Source organism: Trachinotus anak, unplaced genomic scaffold (genome assembly GCF_046630095.1).
Source record: "Trachinotus anak isolate AG129_WGS33_773 ecotype Australia unplaced genomic scaffold, CSIRO_AGI_Tana_v1 ptg000007l, whole genome shotgun sequence".
Classification (NCBI taxonomy): domain Eukaryota; kingdom Metazoa; phylum Chordata; class Actinopteri; order Carangiformes; family Carangidae; genus Trachinotus; species Trachinotus anak.
The window spans coordinates 25824607-25840417 of NW_027273858.1; the positions used below are offsets into that span (position 1 = coordinate 25824607).

General features: G+C 44.7%; 1 protein-coding gene across 2 annotated transcripts in view; it reads right to left on the reverse strand.

The window, feature by feature from the left end:
* Positions 1-4732: 4732 nt before the first annotated feature.
* ndst2a (N-deacetylase/N-sulfotransferase (heparan glucosaminyl) 2a) overlaps positions 4733-15811 on the reverse strand; it is a 38664-nt gene continuing 27585 nt past the window's right edge. For both annotated transcript variants that reach the window (XM_071481623.1, XM_071481621.1), the window contains 11 exons: positions 14775-14929; positions 14280-14465; positions 11785-11913; positions 9919-10101; positions 9389-9485; positions 9180-9303; positions 8693-8867; positions 8399-8569; positions 7172-7281; positions 6963-7065; positions 4733-6629 (listed from right to left, as the gene is read on the reverse strand). In XM_071481623.1, the coding sequence (XP_071337724.1) occupies positions 6504-6629; positions 6963-7065; positions 7172-7281; positions 8399-8569; positions 8693-8867; positions 9180-9303; positions 9389-9485; positions 9919-10101; positions 11785-11913; positions 14280-14465; positions 14775-14929 (1559 nt within the window). In that variant the 3' untranslated portion in view covers positions 4733-6503. The remainder of the gene's footprint in view (positions 6630-6962; positions 7066-7171; positions 7282-8398; positions 8570-8692; positions 8868-9179; positions 9304-9388; positions 9486-9918; positions 10102-11784; positions 11914-14279; positions 14466-14774; positions 14930-15811) is intronic.

Here is a 15811-nt window from a genome sequence, read left to right on the forward strand (position 1 = left end):
TTTCTTTATGGACTTGGTTTGGTTTCTCCCGCTCAGATGCAGAGCAGCTGTTGGGTCGGCTGGAGCTGATACCACAAACTTGTTGAATCATCTCAAATGAAAACATCCCAAAGAACATGCCAGAAGCTTATCTTTATCTTTATCTTTCATCACAGGGCCCCCACCAACTGAAAAAAACAAACCCTTTCCTGCCTCTTTAAAACATCTGGTGTTTTACCTGCAGCTTCATCCACCACCCCACCTCTGAGAGAGGCCACAGAGGGAGGATTCAGTGGACACCTTTCATTACTTAATGCTGACAGTGAAGTGGATCCTCTGGAGTGGTGGAAGGTTCATGAGGCACTTTCCAAGGATCAGTTGCCTGAAAAAAAAAAGTTTACATTTTGTAAGCTTTATTGTTTTATTGTTGTTTGGTACATACTCAAGTGAAGTTCTTTAAGCCCATTTGTTCCAAATTTTAGAAATCTACACATCTAAGTTCATCCTCTTTGTTCTACAGGCTTCTTGAGTCAATGAAAAACAATCTCCTTCCTGTGTTACAACATTGAATAACGGCCAGAGATGTTTTTGCAGAACATTATGATGTCACAGTGAACTTGACCTTTGAGCATTTGATATTAAAAAATCATCACTTCATTCTGTCCTTTTAGACATTTGGGTTAAATTACATCATAATTAGGGTATGAATTTGTGAGTTATGGCGAAAATATGTTTTGTGTGATCGCTGCAACCTTGAACTTTGACCTTGAACCACCAAAATCCTTTGGTCCAAATGTTGTTAAAAGTTTTGAAGAGGTTCCATCGAGGTGTTTCTGAGATATCGTGTTCACAGGAAGGTCGCCGTCGACAGGACACATTCGCCTGCTCCCTGTATACACAAGTCTACTGGCACCAGGTTTATTATTACCTGAAGCTGTGGATTTTGGCCTTTGACTGTTAATATGCAGCAGATCTGTCACCTCTGTACTGAGTGATGTCACCCTGGTAGAGAGTGATGTGAAACCTGAGGACTTGTCCATGTTACTGTGTGTCGCAGTTACTCCGAATACAGATCTTCACTGTGTCACGCACAGAATCCAACATGGACTGATCTGCACCACTGAGTGATGGTGAGGCACCAGTGTTACCACTGTTAGCTCCTCAGGCCAGAGCGAGCTCGGCTGCAGGGAGGGAGCTGGAGAGCGGGTGCTGCTCTGAGGCAGGGTTTCAGCTGCTGGAGGAAACCTGGAGAGAAGCTGACTGGGACAGAGCCAAGCTGGAGGAGCCTGGAGTTACATCCATGTAAACTCTGCCAATTCCTCAGCACAGGACAGTGACTAAATTGCAGGCCAGTGTGGGACGTGAGCTGCAGGTAAATGGACTACACATATACAGCGCTTTTCTAGTCCTGTCGACCACTCCTCCTACAGCCCCCACACATTCACATCCACTCCTGACTCTGGGTCCTGACTCAGAGTCAGTTAGAGCCTTTTACCCCCTCACACCCACATCACATTCAGAAGTGCCAGCTTGAACATGTTCACCTGGAGGGACTGGACCAGCACATTTAGTTCTTTGGCAGTTTGACAGGAGGAAATACTGCAGCTCTTTGAAACATAAAGATAAAATCTGTGAACAATTGTATTTCATTTGTTTTCTTAATATTTGATGAAAATCAATAAAAAGTATGTTTTTCTTTAATGCTGGTCACTGATTCCCAGTCTACATTAACCATGTTAACCTCACTGTCCAACTACTGTTGAATCTTCACACTAATCAGGAACAGCAACTTCTGCTAACACAGACCTGCAGTCAGGGGCGGCACCAGGGGCCCTGTAGACAGGACTGTTTATACTGGCAAATATTCTACAGCAGGGGTCAGCAAGCAAGTTTGGCCTGTGGCCATTTTCTTCTAACCCATTACATGTTGGGCCAGAACATAATCAAAGGCTAATTTTAAGAACCTGATTAATGACATCACATGTCCGCTATTTCAGAGGTCTATCAAAGTGAGAGACAGAACCTTTTGAACTTCCTGTCAGAACTTTTCATCATAAAAGCTAAAAGCTTGTTTTAATTATGGAATTGCATATATATATATATATATATATATATATATATATATACTTCACTAAAGAGGAAGTGAATCTGTGGGTAAGTGTTACTGCTATGACAGAGATCTATTGTAGAACCAGGAGCTGTGCGCTGCTCCTGAAGTGACAGGTTGTGTCTGTCATTCACTCTCAACGTGGATAAAAGTATAATAAGCATCTTCAGGTGGGAGGAGACTCTCTGTTTCTACATTAGCTACAGCTGAATGTGACACTGTCAGGTCCATACTGTAGGATTTAAAAAATCTGATTATCAAAATAATCTGGTGGGCCAGATATTATTGCTGGCGGGCCAGTTGCTGACCACTGAGTTAAAACACTCAATGTTGAATGAGAGCAATGAGTTTGTCCTCATTCTTGAATGTAAACAGACTGTGACAGTCATAACAGGTGGGGATTTGTTTCAGCTTCACCTGTTCTGGGCCACTGAGGGAGGTGGGCCCACCAGCAGAGCTCACTCCTGCTTTAAGAGCAGGGATTTTTAGTTTTTTAAAAGATGCCCTCAATAGCACAAGATATTTTCTTTTTCCTCCTCACAATTTAGGAATTCAATCGCGGGCCGGATTGGAAGCTTTGGCGGGCCGCCAGTTGCCTACCATTAACAGAGATAAAACACATCTCAAGTGTGTTGAAGTGATTTAGACAGAATGGAAATGAAAACTGTTCATGAGGAATTCTGTTCAGATGAAAACGTACAACCTGGAACACTGACAGCATCGACCCCTGGCTGAATATAGAACACAGCACCAGTGCAGTGCAGAATAAGAGCGGCTCTCAGCCTGGTCAATCTCCAGCCAGCAGACCTCCATCTCTGAATCCATGTGTAGGTGACTGCATGAAAACATCAGGAGGAATTTCTAACACTGGTTAGTGCGAACCTCAATACTGGAATCAAAGAATGAGTGTTTCCTCTGATACACACTCACCTGGAGCTCTCAGTGGGACTGTACCCACTGACTCCATCGACCACTCTTCATAAAGCCCCTGACGGCTGCCAGGCTGTTCATGACCCCAGTGACACAGATGCAGATTAGAGTTGTATGCTACTGCAAGTGTGTGTTTGTGGAGGGATATAAAGAAATCATCTTTTTATCTGTGTGTGTGTGTGTGTGTGTGTGTTGGATGGCTGACAGCTGTGCAAAGATTAAGGCCAAGATTTTCTTGGAGCATCTCTGTGTGTGTGCATTTCTGTACAATGTTACTTGCAATTCATGTGTTTGAAGTATTCAAGGATTTGTTTCTGGGTTTGCAGCACGTGTGCAGTTTGTCCAGGACTGTTAATCCTTAAACACTTTCTTCCATCGTGTCTCAGTCCCCACAGAGTGTGTGTTTCAGGCAGTGACCCTCACTCTCACAGACCAACACAGTCAGCAGGCTGCAGACTGTCCACAGGTGGGAGCTGTTCAGCTGTTCTCAGATCAGTTTCAGAGACATTATGGGTGAATACCACAATTTATGACGTCTCCTTTTTATAGCTGTTGTGTGTGTGTGTGTATGAGGCTTTACATGAGCTCTTGTACGACCTGTTGAGAACATCACCTGGTTCTTGGACTGATGAGGCTGCAGAGGACAAAAATGTTGCTTCCTTTTTGGAGCCATCAGTGAAGGGGCCTCAGTATTTAGCTTTCTCGCCCACCCACATTTTCTGTAGAGGCCTGTTCAGTGGGTCTGTCCCTATACCCACACTTAGGGACAGCAACACTATGTGTGTGTGTGCGCTCATAGACACTGAGGCAGTAGATAGTGTGTCCCTCATATGAAATATGCCACATTTGCTAATACTGCTTTAATGATGTTCAGTGGTTAAATGTGTACGAACCCTCCACACTGTAATGAAACACACTGGGCTACACAGACATAGATGTGCTCGGTGCAGTAATATGATCATGAGCAATTATTTCACTTATCCTCATACTGGTCATCACGTTCTACTTCGTGTGTAATCTACATGATAAAATGTGTCCTGTGTTGGAAAAACATGGTCACTACAACAGAGAATAAGTGAACACAAAAGCTCCATCAGGAGAAATGACAGAGATATTAACCAATCACAGCACAGTTTAATGACATTAAACATGACATCTCAGCGTTTAGGTTCAAGGGAACTGAAAAGGTGACTTTACCTGAGAGAGGTGGAAGCATCTGATGATGTTTACTGAGAGTTATTCCTTAAGGGACTGAATGACGAGATCCCACAGATGATGTGCTCTGGGAAATCTGTCTGTGGCACATGGAAGATACCAACAGTACATAGGCTTTGAATGATTTATGAAAGCTGCAAAGCTGAAGTTTTTTTATTCAACAATAATCAATAGATGTGACTATATGTTGGGATGTCTGACTTGTTTTTGGTATTTTTCAATACGTATGTATAGTGTGGAACAGAATATGACATCACAGTTAACACAAATCACAAATCAATCATGGCTATAAGAACTGTTTAAATCTCGAGGGACCGAAGCGTTATGATGATTAATAAATTGTGATGCATGTGAGCAGTGAGTGGGATCTTCTCTCTTTCAAGACGACATTCTTCAGCACACCTGCACCAGGTGTCTGGATGTGCGAATATCTTCACTGAGGTACAGTCACATAGCTACCGTGAGTGTGAGTGAGGTAAGAAAGAGGCAGCAGCCATCAAGTCCAACCTCTCTATGTGTTTATTAGAGATGATACAGTGTTGGCCTTTTTGACATTTATACAAAACAAACAGAAAACAACAAGACAGCAGCTTCTGATCAGCCTCCGCACTGGCTCTGATGTCTGTTCTCTTGTCCTGTGACATTCGTGGGTTTACTGTCTTCCCACAGAGATGAGTGTGTGTCTTTGTGTGGGGTGGTGTGTGTTTCGGCTTTAAGGATATCTGACATGTTATGTTATGTTTTCTTTCCTCAGGGAGGAGTTCCCACTGACCGAGGTGTCCCTCTCGCAGTCGAACACGACCCACACCAGCTTTGAAACAGCTCTGGTCCAGGTTTATGCCTCATGATCACATCATGTCAGAATCAGTGTCAACAGCTGCTTCACTATTTCTCACTGTTAAAATGGTGAAAACACTTTTGAGTGAGGATAAAATAAAAGAAGTGAACCATTTCCATTTAATAATAATAATAATAATAATAATAATAATAATAATAATAATAATGATGATAATAATAATGGTCCTCGTCACTAAAAACATGAACTGTTGTAAATAACTTAATTTTGTCCCCTCTGCTTGTTTGATAACTCATAAATACTACATTACCCATGAGCATCAGCAGCTATTTGAGGGGAGAAGTATCCAGCCAAAGCCTTGAAATCAGAGACTGTGACCAAACCACTCACTGCATTACTCCCACCCTGTTTCACAATCACTGACATTTGTATCAACTCATATACCTGAAGATCCAAACCTACAACGTAACCTCTGCTCAGCAGTTGTGTGGCTCACTGCATTTGTCTAAACGTGGAGGGTCAATTTTGTAGGTGAAAAGCGAGAACATAAGTGATGTGAACTCAAAGCTGGAGAATGGAGGGAGACATGGCTGCTGTGGAGAACATCTGTATCAGTGTAATAAGCTGCTCGGTGACGGCTGTTTCCCTGACAGGATGCTCGTGTGGGCACAGCCTGGACCGAATCTAAACATGATAATTACATTGACCTATCATCATATCAGCTAAACCCACTCTGAACGGTCTGTTTCTACAGTCAACAGACTGTGAGGGTGAAAGGTGACACAGCAGCCTGACTGCTGCCCACCTGCAGGTAGATGTGTGTGGAACAGAGAACTCTGGATCTGGACTGACTGTCTGTCTGTCTGCTGGCCACCTGCCCCCCCCAGACCTAACATATACAACTGCTTTTGAAAATAGACTGCTTTACAATCATTCTTGTGGAGAGAAGAGACGTGTGTGTGTGTGTGTGTGTGTGTGTGTGTGTGTGTGTGTGTCTATGCATGTTAGTCCTGTGTCCAGTCACACACTCCACATCTGCATGGTCCCGTCCTGTGAGTTTCTCTCCTCACATTAAGGCGGTCTGATCTGTTCTTGATGCCTCGAACCTGCTGGTCACCCAGTCCTCTGGATCCACAGCAAACTGATGTGTGCAGCGTCAGCCCCCCACCCCCCAACCCCCCAACCTCTCCCACCCCTCCCATGTGATCTGAGGCTGACAGCTGCCCTCAGTGCTCGCAGGAGGTTGGCATCAAGTCACGGGCTGGAGGGATCCTCCTGCAGCAGGGACCAACACTGTGACAACTGCCGTGGAACAGGAGCACCAGTATCTTCAGCTCAAACCCAGTAGCTCTTTTAGTGTGTGCTGCTGTTGGCTCCAGATTAGGTAGTCCAGTCTAATCCACAGCCAAGTGTTGGCTCATCCACAGACTCCAGTCCTGGCTCCTCTGTGGTGTGTGTGTCTGTGGGCCTGTGGCCTCAGCTCCAGCTGGTGCTCTGGAGTTCTTGGCGGAGCCAGGACGGCAGCGGTTGGCCCAAACGATTCAGCAGACGCAGCAGCTCCATGTTGTGCTCACGGTAGTACTCAGCCAGAAAGGCACGTGACTGTGTGTTCAAGCACAACATACACACACACACACACACACACACACACACACACACACACACACACACACACACACACACACACAAGGAAAGGTCAGAGATCAAACGGAAGAATAATCTGATACAACATACAGATGTTAACAGTGATTAACAGTTTGGTTTCTCATGTGTTTAGTTAGTGGCTGCTGATGTGTTACTGCTGCTTTTTCTGCAGCAGTAACACATTTTTCTATATGGAAGTGATGACTAAAAATAAGAATTGGTTGAACCAAAACGATCCCATTAGGAGCTCATGCTGTGAAACAGTGATGAACGTGTGAGGTGCAGACGTACCTCAGGACTCATCTCTGGGTACTTCCTGCCTTTACTCTTCCCCAGACATTTGGCTCGACCTCCTTCCACCCGCTGACACCAGAAACCTTTGCTCTCATCGTACCTGCAGACACAAGACATGTTGCAGTCAAACACTCCTCGTATGTTCAGGTGTTCCTTAAGAAACACAGGTTCTCCAGATGTACTGTCTGTGTGTGTGTGTTACAAACATGAGAGCCTGGGTGTAGTTGAAGATGGGAGTGACACCGAGGAATCTCTGGATTCCCTCCATCACCAGAGATGGGTTGGACCGCAGCAGGGCCCCGTCCACAATGTGCAACTAGAACGAACACACACACACACACACACACACACACACACACACACACACACACACACACACACACACACACACACACACACACACACACACACACACACACACACACACACACACACACAGAGTCAGTGTCGTCCATGTCTCATCTGGACATGTAAGTCAGACTCTTCTGTGGCGACATTAAAGACCAAGTCACAGAATCATAGAGTCATGTGACTGAAGCAGTCACTCATTCTGAGACCTGCTGTGAGTCTATTTAACATTATCCTTAACTGGTATATAATGTGTGTCTGACTGCAAATACAGCAACAAAACCCAGCTGGTTCCTCTGAACAGCATCTTAATGTTCTGTCCATCTGTGGACACCAAGGAGCAAACGAGTCGAGCAGCTGTCCATGTACAGTACGTTGTGTCGTGCTCTTCACTGAGCTGAACCTGCTTATTTCAGCTCTTCAACAACGATCGAGTTTAAACATGTTCACAGCAGCCTACAGACTGATTTCACGTTAGCTGCATATTGATAACACAGCTGCAGGGTTTTCCAGAGGGATATTAAATACCATCTGTTCTCTGCAGCCTGTAGGCTGCACAGCTCTGAGAGGCTGCAGCTGTTGGTTTAATGTGTTGTTCCCTACGGTTCAGGTTTTATGTCACATCACTACCTGTGTTTTCACCAGCATCTCCTCAGGAACCTGGTGAGCAGAGATGCAACATTTCATGTTTTGCTATTCGTGGAAACTTGGAAACAGGCTAATTTGATCATCACCATGGTAACGATCAGATCATCACCATGGTAATGATCAGATTTATCTTAATGTCAGTTATTGAACTGATGCCGTTTTATTCCAGATGTTTTGACAGTGAAGTGAAACATTCATCAAACCAAGCATGTATCATCTTGTTACAGTATTTCCATGTATCTCACAACACACACACACACACACACACACACACACACACACACACACACTAAAATGCTATGTGAAGTGACGCATCAATAATATTATTATCCTTTATAATTTGACATGTGATATAAAAACACCTGGATGGACACGACTGTAGAAAGTGAACTGTACCAGTGTCCAGCCGCTGCAGTGTGCGCTGAGGTGTGAGTTACCTGTCCGGGCTGGTAGTGTTGCAGCCAGCGCTCCAGGTGAGTAGCATAGGCCCCAGGATTAAGGCAGCGTCTCTGAAGGGCAAGCAGGTCCTTGGGGGCCGCGGGGCCTGCTGTCACCACTAAATGGAAAGTGTTGTTGAGGGCTGCGGGGTCCTGGTGGGCCCTCTGATGCTGTGGTCATTAACATGCAGAACAATCACATTTAACAATAACAAGGGTTTGGACTGCAGCAAAGAAGCTGTACAGCCTGACACAGTCCTGAATGTGTGCACAGAGTCTGTGACGGTGTCTCACCTGGTACCAGGAGTAAGCCCTGTCGGATGGGTTGATTAGTACTGCCAGGATTTTGGCTCGAGGCAACAGGGCAGCAGCTCTTTTAGGAGCCACCTCTGTGTCAAAGTAGTTGGCACTTTTTTCAAACATGAAATCTGTGCTGACGTTAGAAGGGAATGGGAAGAAGTCCATGTACCTGAGGAGAGCAGGAATAAGTACTCAGCTTAAGATCCACATTCCCAAACAATTTCATGTTCTGTTTTATTGTGACGTCATTTCAACCACAGTGATTGTGACAACGGATCTCTAGAGACTGATGAAACCAAGTACAAATATGTGATTAGAGGTATTCACACACTAAAGTCAGCATGTAGCAGACACAGTTAAAGTCCATGTAAGTCCTGATCTCTGACTCCTCCCTCCAGGACTGACTCCCTCTGGTTTAACTGTGACGGAGTACTGAGGACTTTCTGGGGGCAGTGCACAGACTGGGCAGTGAGGTCTTTACCAGTCAATCCCGTTATTATAGTTTACTCCACTGAAGAACTGGATCTCCTCGAAGGTGGTGGGGCTGGGGAAGGAACTGGTGATTGCTGGGTGGAGGCTCAGGAATGAATGAAGCGCTGTAGTGCCTTTGAGTAAAGACAAAACAATGATCATAATGAAGAGAGAGACACAGAGACAAAGATAAAGATGGAGGTGGAGAGAGCGTGGTACCTGTTTTCTGTGGTCCAATGACAAGGAACTTGGGGAGTCGGTCACAGGTCTTTTCTTTAGACCAGATGTCTTTGTGTCTCTTGTCATGACACGGGTTCTGAAAAACAATGTGATTCATTTCATTTTCATGGAGAAAATGTGTCTATCAAATAGTGGCAGGCTCCATTTTTTCCACCAGCAAGCTTAAAGAAAGCTGCTAAATAAAAGTCAGTGGAAGAAAAAATACAATTAAAAAAAACAGAAGAGAATTTGTTGGACACCAGTGGCTTTTACTTTCACCTGGACAAACAAGATTTTAACTTTTTCTCGATATAACAATGGACAATGATTTAATGACTGGAAATGATGTAAATTAAGAACAGTCCAAAAGGGACTGAGACAAGGACAACTTCGTAGTCATTCCTCTAAAAACACATTGAAAGCGTCAAATGTCCAATTTCCTTTCCTCCAAACAAAGTTCAAATGAATCTCAAACAGCTGTGTGTAAAATATGATGTGTAAGTTGTCAAAAACAGAATCAGGACACCAACCTGCCAGAGCGGGTCTCTCTCCTCAGGGAAGATCTGGAAGTATTTTTCAGCAAGCCGAACGGGAGGCAGAGTCTGCAGCTTGAGGTTGGTCCAACACTGGACAAACTTCACCAAAGACTCAAAGGTGTAGAGACCCAGCCGGTCGTTGCCATAATTGGACAGGTGAGTCATGAAGATACTGATCTGGATGGCGAGGAACCGTGGGCTTAGTTAGTTTAACATTTACTGGAACTGTTTTTCTAAAGCTGAAACCAGCAGTCGGCTACAAGTGAGAAATCAAAGATCACAATTTAATTCACACACAAAAAATGGTGACGTGTCAATGCACACAGAGCAATATGAGGAAATGTATTCAGTACACCCTGTGTAGCTGTATAAGCAGGCTGAATGTTAAACACACTATAATGTAGTCTAAAGCTTTGCTGTTAACTGTGGAGGCTGATGAGTAAAGAGATATTACACAGCTGTAGTAATATAAAACATGTCTTTCAACCGTTGACAAATAATTCACATTAATAGACACTTTATTTGTAATTTGTGCAGCATAACATTTGTTGTCTGTACAATCAAATGCTTCAGATGAGACTTGGGACGGTTCTGCAGGCAGAAGTCATGATACACATCACCAGTGAGATAAGCAATAAGGATACAGACAGAAAACTACAATAGATGGTAGCATGGTGAACAGCTGTTCTAGGGGGCTGTCCTGTAAGGCAGGGAGTTTACAACCTGTGATAACCTCTGCTGCCTCCTGAAAAGCAGCTGCCATACCAAACCCCTCTCCGTGGTGCATCTGGAAAAGTCTGTGAGGATGTAGAGTCCATTCCAAATCTCCTCAGCTTCCAGAAGAAGAGACCTGCTGCTCTGACTACGCTCTCTGTGTGGAGGTCCTCAGTGACGTGGATATAAAGGAACAGATCCTTTCAACTTCAGCATCGCTAATGTAACTGCTCCTGTCATCCACAATCACTGATGGATGCAGCTGGAGATGGAGGTCTGTGACCTTAATGACAGGCTGTAACAGGTAGGTGTTACTCTGGTCCAGATGACGGAGGGCAGTGTGCACCTCTGTGGCTCTCTGATCTGTGTGTGAACAGAGGGGGCTCCATCGTGTTGGGTAGAGGAGCATTTACATGATTACAGATATAGACAGAAGTGCAACAGGGTGGTAGAGACTGGCAAGTGACCTGAGGTTTGTGGGGACAGCCCTCTTTAAACAGATGGGGACACTGGCACCAATAACTGGTGAGTGCATGTCCTGAGGACACAGCCTGATGTGGACAGATGTGAATTCTTGAGTCCATTAATAACTCGACTCCATGCAGCTTGTCCAGGGCTCAGGTGTCATCTGCCTGAAGTGGTATATAGACTGTTGTAAGGATGATGGCTGAATTCATGGGTGAGCCATACCCACGTCTCACAAGCAGTTAGCCATAAAACAGACCCCCCCGTGTTTGTCTAAATGCTCTGTTCTGTCCTGATAATAGACAGAGAATCCAGCTGGTCTTCTTACAGGTCAGGCACAGCAACAACCAGCCATGTCTCAGTGGGCGCCAAGACATAGCAGCTTCTGAAGTCGTGCTGGTGTTCTATCTGCCTTCAGTTCATCTCACTTTGTCTCCAGGACACTGGCTAGAAAGATACTTGGAGAGGGAAGGACCGCTGGAGTTTCTCAACTTGATTATAGTGAGTTATAACCATATACCAAAATGTTAAACCTCTTAGAAATGCTAATTAAAGTAAAGTGATACTACATATCTATTACAATTAAAAACAAACAAGTCCAAATGAAACCGGACACCACAACCATAGAGATTAGTTCACTGTGTGTGTGTGTGTGTGTGTGTGTGTGTGTGGTTTTCTCACAGGGTTTAGGAGGACAGTGAGGAAGAGTTCCCCTCCTCTGATGCTCTTGTCCAGCTCCTTTGAGCCTCCTGGGTATTCGTTATAGAAGATCGTATGGGTGAACAGACCACACGTCTGCCTCGGCAGCACCTGAAACACACAAAGAGATCATCAGTTTGTTAGTGTAGACTGACATCACTGTGGAAGGAGACTGTCTTCAGTCTCCTTCTTGTGGATGTTTTTACTAACTCAGGACAGTACCGGGGCAAGGATGTCCCGGGCTGATCTACAGGATTTTAACTGTGTCCCATCAACTGGTTCAGCTACATAAAGCCTGATCCAGTTTTTTGATTGCAACTGTGGGTCCAGCCTTATAAATGCAAATGTCCGTGATTGACTGAGTGATCAAGTTCCACCACTCGCTGGTTGAATGTCACGTGACTGAGTCATGACGTTACACCATTGGTCAGCTGGCTAAGTGCTGGACTTTCCTCATTGGCTGCTGCTCTTTCAAAATGGCGCAACCAGTTTCTATTAGGATGCATTCTCAGCCTGAGGTTGTCGCCAACTTAACACATCTGTCGCTATATTTAGAGAAACACAGAGAGACAAATCTCTTTGGACAAACCTCAGCTATTTTCAATAGAAGAGTCTCCAGGAGGGATTAAAGTGAACTGAAATGATGTACAGCACCTTTGGCTAATAAGTGTAAATCTGAGTGACTAAACATAGAGTGAGATAGACACGTGCACGTGCGCATGCGTGCGCACACACACACACACACACACACACACACACCACACACACACACAGAGTTTTACACACAGAACATACATGGTCCAGACATATCCTGGGTTTTGACCCAGTGTTGTTGGTCATTTGTTTGCTCTGTGTGCTGCTCTCAAAAGTCCCACTGCAGTTCATGGGAAGACTGGAGCAACACCGCTTTTAAAATAGATAAACAGGAACCAGCATTTTCAATTAATGATGAAATGGGATAAGGGTCAGTTCAGGGTCATTCAGTCACATTTTGCAGGTGCATCGAGGATGATGTGCTGCTGCTGGTTGAAAACTGGATTTGAACTGTAATATTAGCTTCAGCTGCAGGTGGAGAAAACACAAATCCTATCACAACAGATTCAGAGTGAAAATCCTCTCCAGATGGGAAATCCCTTCTCCAGACAGAATCTATTACAGCGTCTTTTCATGAATAAAGGTGCAGGTTTGTGACCAAACAGCAGTGAGGCATTTACCTGAAATCACAGTGTTTCTCCTGCTACGTTCATGAGCCTCTAATAAACTGCTGGAAAATGCTGAGGGTAGCCCACTGTAGTTTTACCTTCACAGTAGTAAAATCATATCTGGTCTGTTCCACTTCTGCCCTGCAGGAGGTGCTGAAGGTCTATGTCCAACAAAACAACTACTTCAAGAGTTTCAAAGCAAAAGGGACTGAACTGTGCCTCCTGACTGGAATATACTGAGCCCCTGCATCTGTGCACCATGCTCCTGACTGCAGAGTTCACTGGCCCTGTTCACACCTGGTATTAACATGTGTCTTCAGTGATCTGATCACAAGTGGTCAGCTCTAAGTTCCTCTGTTCACACCTGACTTTAAAATGCGTCTCCACGTGTTGAGTGATCTCTTGTGATTGGATCTCACTTCCTGGCTTTATGTGCAAATAAACAGGTATGTGTTGTTGTTTTTAGCCAATCAGACAGACAGGTCTGTTGTCAATGCCTCTCTGTATGTGAGTGTGTGTGTGTTTTTGTTTGTGTGTCTGTGTAAGAGTGAAAGAGAGCGAGCTAGAGAGTGGTACAGAAGGGTTGAGTGCATCATTGCACAGCTCTACAGTGAAATAAGGTTTTATCCATGAGAAATAGTAAAGTATTTTCAGCTCATTATGAAACTGTGATGGGACTAATCAGCCTGTGGCAGAGGACGTCAGTAGAGGAGGCAGTTCTTCAGTGTGGCCCAGGAGACATTTGTGTTCACTCTGCTAAAAGAACGTGGCCACATGTGGCCCAGATCACCTCCCAGTGTGTATTATATGTGTATTTCAATACCAGGTCTGAACAGGGCCTCTGTACCGAAGAACTATGAATTTTCATCTCTCATTTATTATGTGATACCAATGTCTATCAGACATGCTGCTCACACTGAACAAATTCCAGAAACGTAGTTTGTGTGGTGAGTCAAGTGAAGTCAAGTTTCCTTAGACTGAACAGAGAAAAGTGGAGAACTGCATGTTGTCAGGACCTCTCCATCTGTGGCGTTCAAAGCATCCAAAGTTTCATCTGAACAACACAGAGGCAGTTTTCAGAAATCATGTCACAGGTTAATCCACAAACCTGCTGTGCTCAGATTTCACAGAGAAGTGTTTTCTACTAAACCGTCTCCACACAGAATAGAACCGGTGCAGCTGTGCAGAGCTGTTTCATTATCACCTCCTGAAAAGTGTGTCAGCATGGAGAAAGGTTTACCCATAGGAACATTATTGCAAGGACTGCAGACTGACCTGGATCCCATTATGGATGAAGCCACGGCGGTATCGAGCGGGCCTCAGGTGGGGGTACTCCTCTGTGCTGGTCACCTTGATGCCCCACACAGACTTCCAGGCCTCGTAGAGCTGGCTGTGGACTGGGTAAACCCCAGAGTGGTGTGGAGCCACTGCATAGCCCATATCTGTTGGGATACCATGCTCCTGGAGAGAGGGTGGGAGGACAGGATGCAGGCAGAGGAGGAAGGTAAAAACAAAGTTGTTGTCAGAGACGCAAGGAAACAGATACCAGTCATGCCACGTCAACAGTGTTGTTTTACTAATGTCTACAACACAAAGAGAATATGAAAAAAGAGAAAAGATCTGACAACTCTTAAAAGCTGACACTACTCATGTAACCATATAATCCTTACACTAGCCATGCTACAAACTCCTTTAGCTGATCCTGTAGCCGGAGAAACTACGCCCTCCTCCCTCTTTCCTTTATGTCTGCCATGTGTTAGTGCTGCTGACCTGAGCAAAGATCTTGTTAAGCCTCATCTGCTCCGCCAACACGCTGACATTGTGAAAGAGGTGAGGCTGCATGTGGCTCCACATGTGAGGAAACCACCAGAAGTCCATCCTGTGCTGCAGCAGCATGTCATCTCCCCGGTCCTCCTCATCGGTCCCTGACCCCACCCACACACCCCCACCCACACCCCCACACACACCCCCACCCCCACCCACCCACCCCCCCACCCACCCACACACACACCCACACACACACACACACACACACACACACACACACACACACACACACACACACACACACACACAGTTTAACCAGCTGATCCATCTACATCAATGAACAATCTCTGGCCTTATGTCACGGTACATTAAGTTATTTTGTTGAGCTCCACACACTGAGGGAAAGAGTCTTAATTTGTGAAAAACATGGCACTGTTGTTTACTTAGTATTTGACAGACAGCCTGAACTGATGTAATGCAGTTGACACCAGTCACAGTTACACCACCACCTTCATTTGTTGTTAGTTCCACTGAGGGTAAAACCTCCACCTGAACAGATGATGCTGTGGTGTGAAGGTTAAGATCTGTGCATGAATACTGCCTTAAAGCTTCAGTATGTGACCTTTTTATAATATCTTAATAGATGTATTAGACTTGCACTTGGGCTCCAGTGGTTGAATGATGTTCTCCTATTTGACAGGGTAGGTAGGTGATCTTTGCTCTGCTTATGGTTTAACCTCCATATTCCATGAATATCCAGAAAAAAGAAACATCTCATGTAAAGCATCTGTCATATAGATTTGCTGCTGTACATAAATCAGCTGATCAGACTTGTGGGACCTGTCAAACTAGCTGAATAAGTTCAAAACATGAATCAATTGTCAAAATATACAAGGAAAGAAATATGTTTTTGTTATTGATCAAAAACAGAACGGAACCGTGGGCGGTCAGCTACTGACTGTCGGGGCTGAAACATCAGCACAGATGCACAGATTAATTTGAAGAATTGTCCCATTTACCAAAAGTTTTTGTGTTGCTCA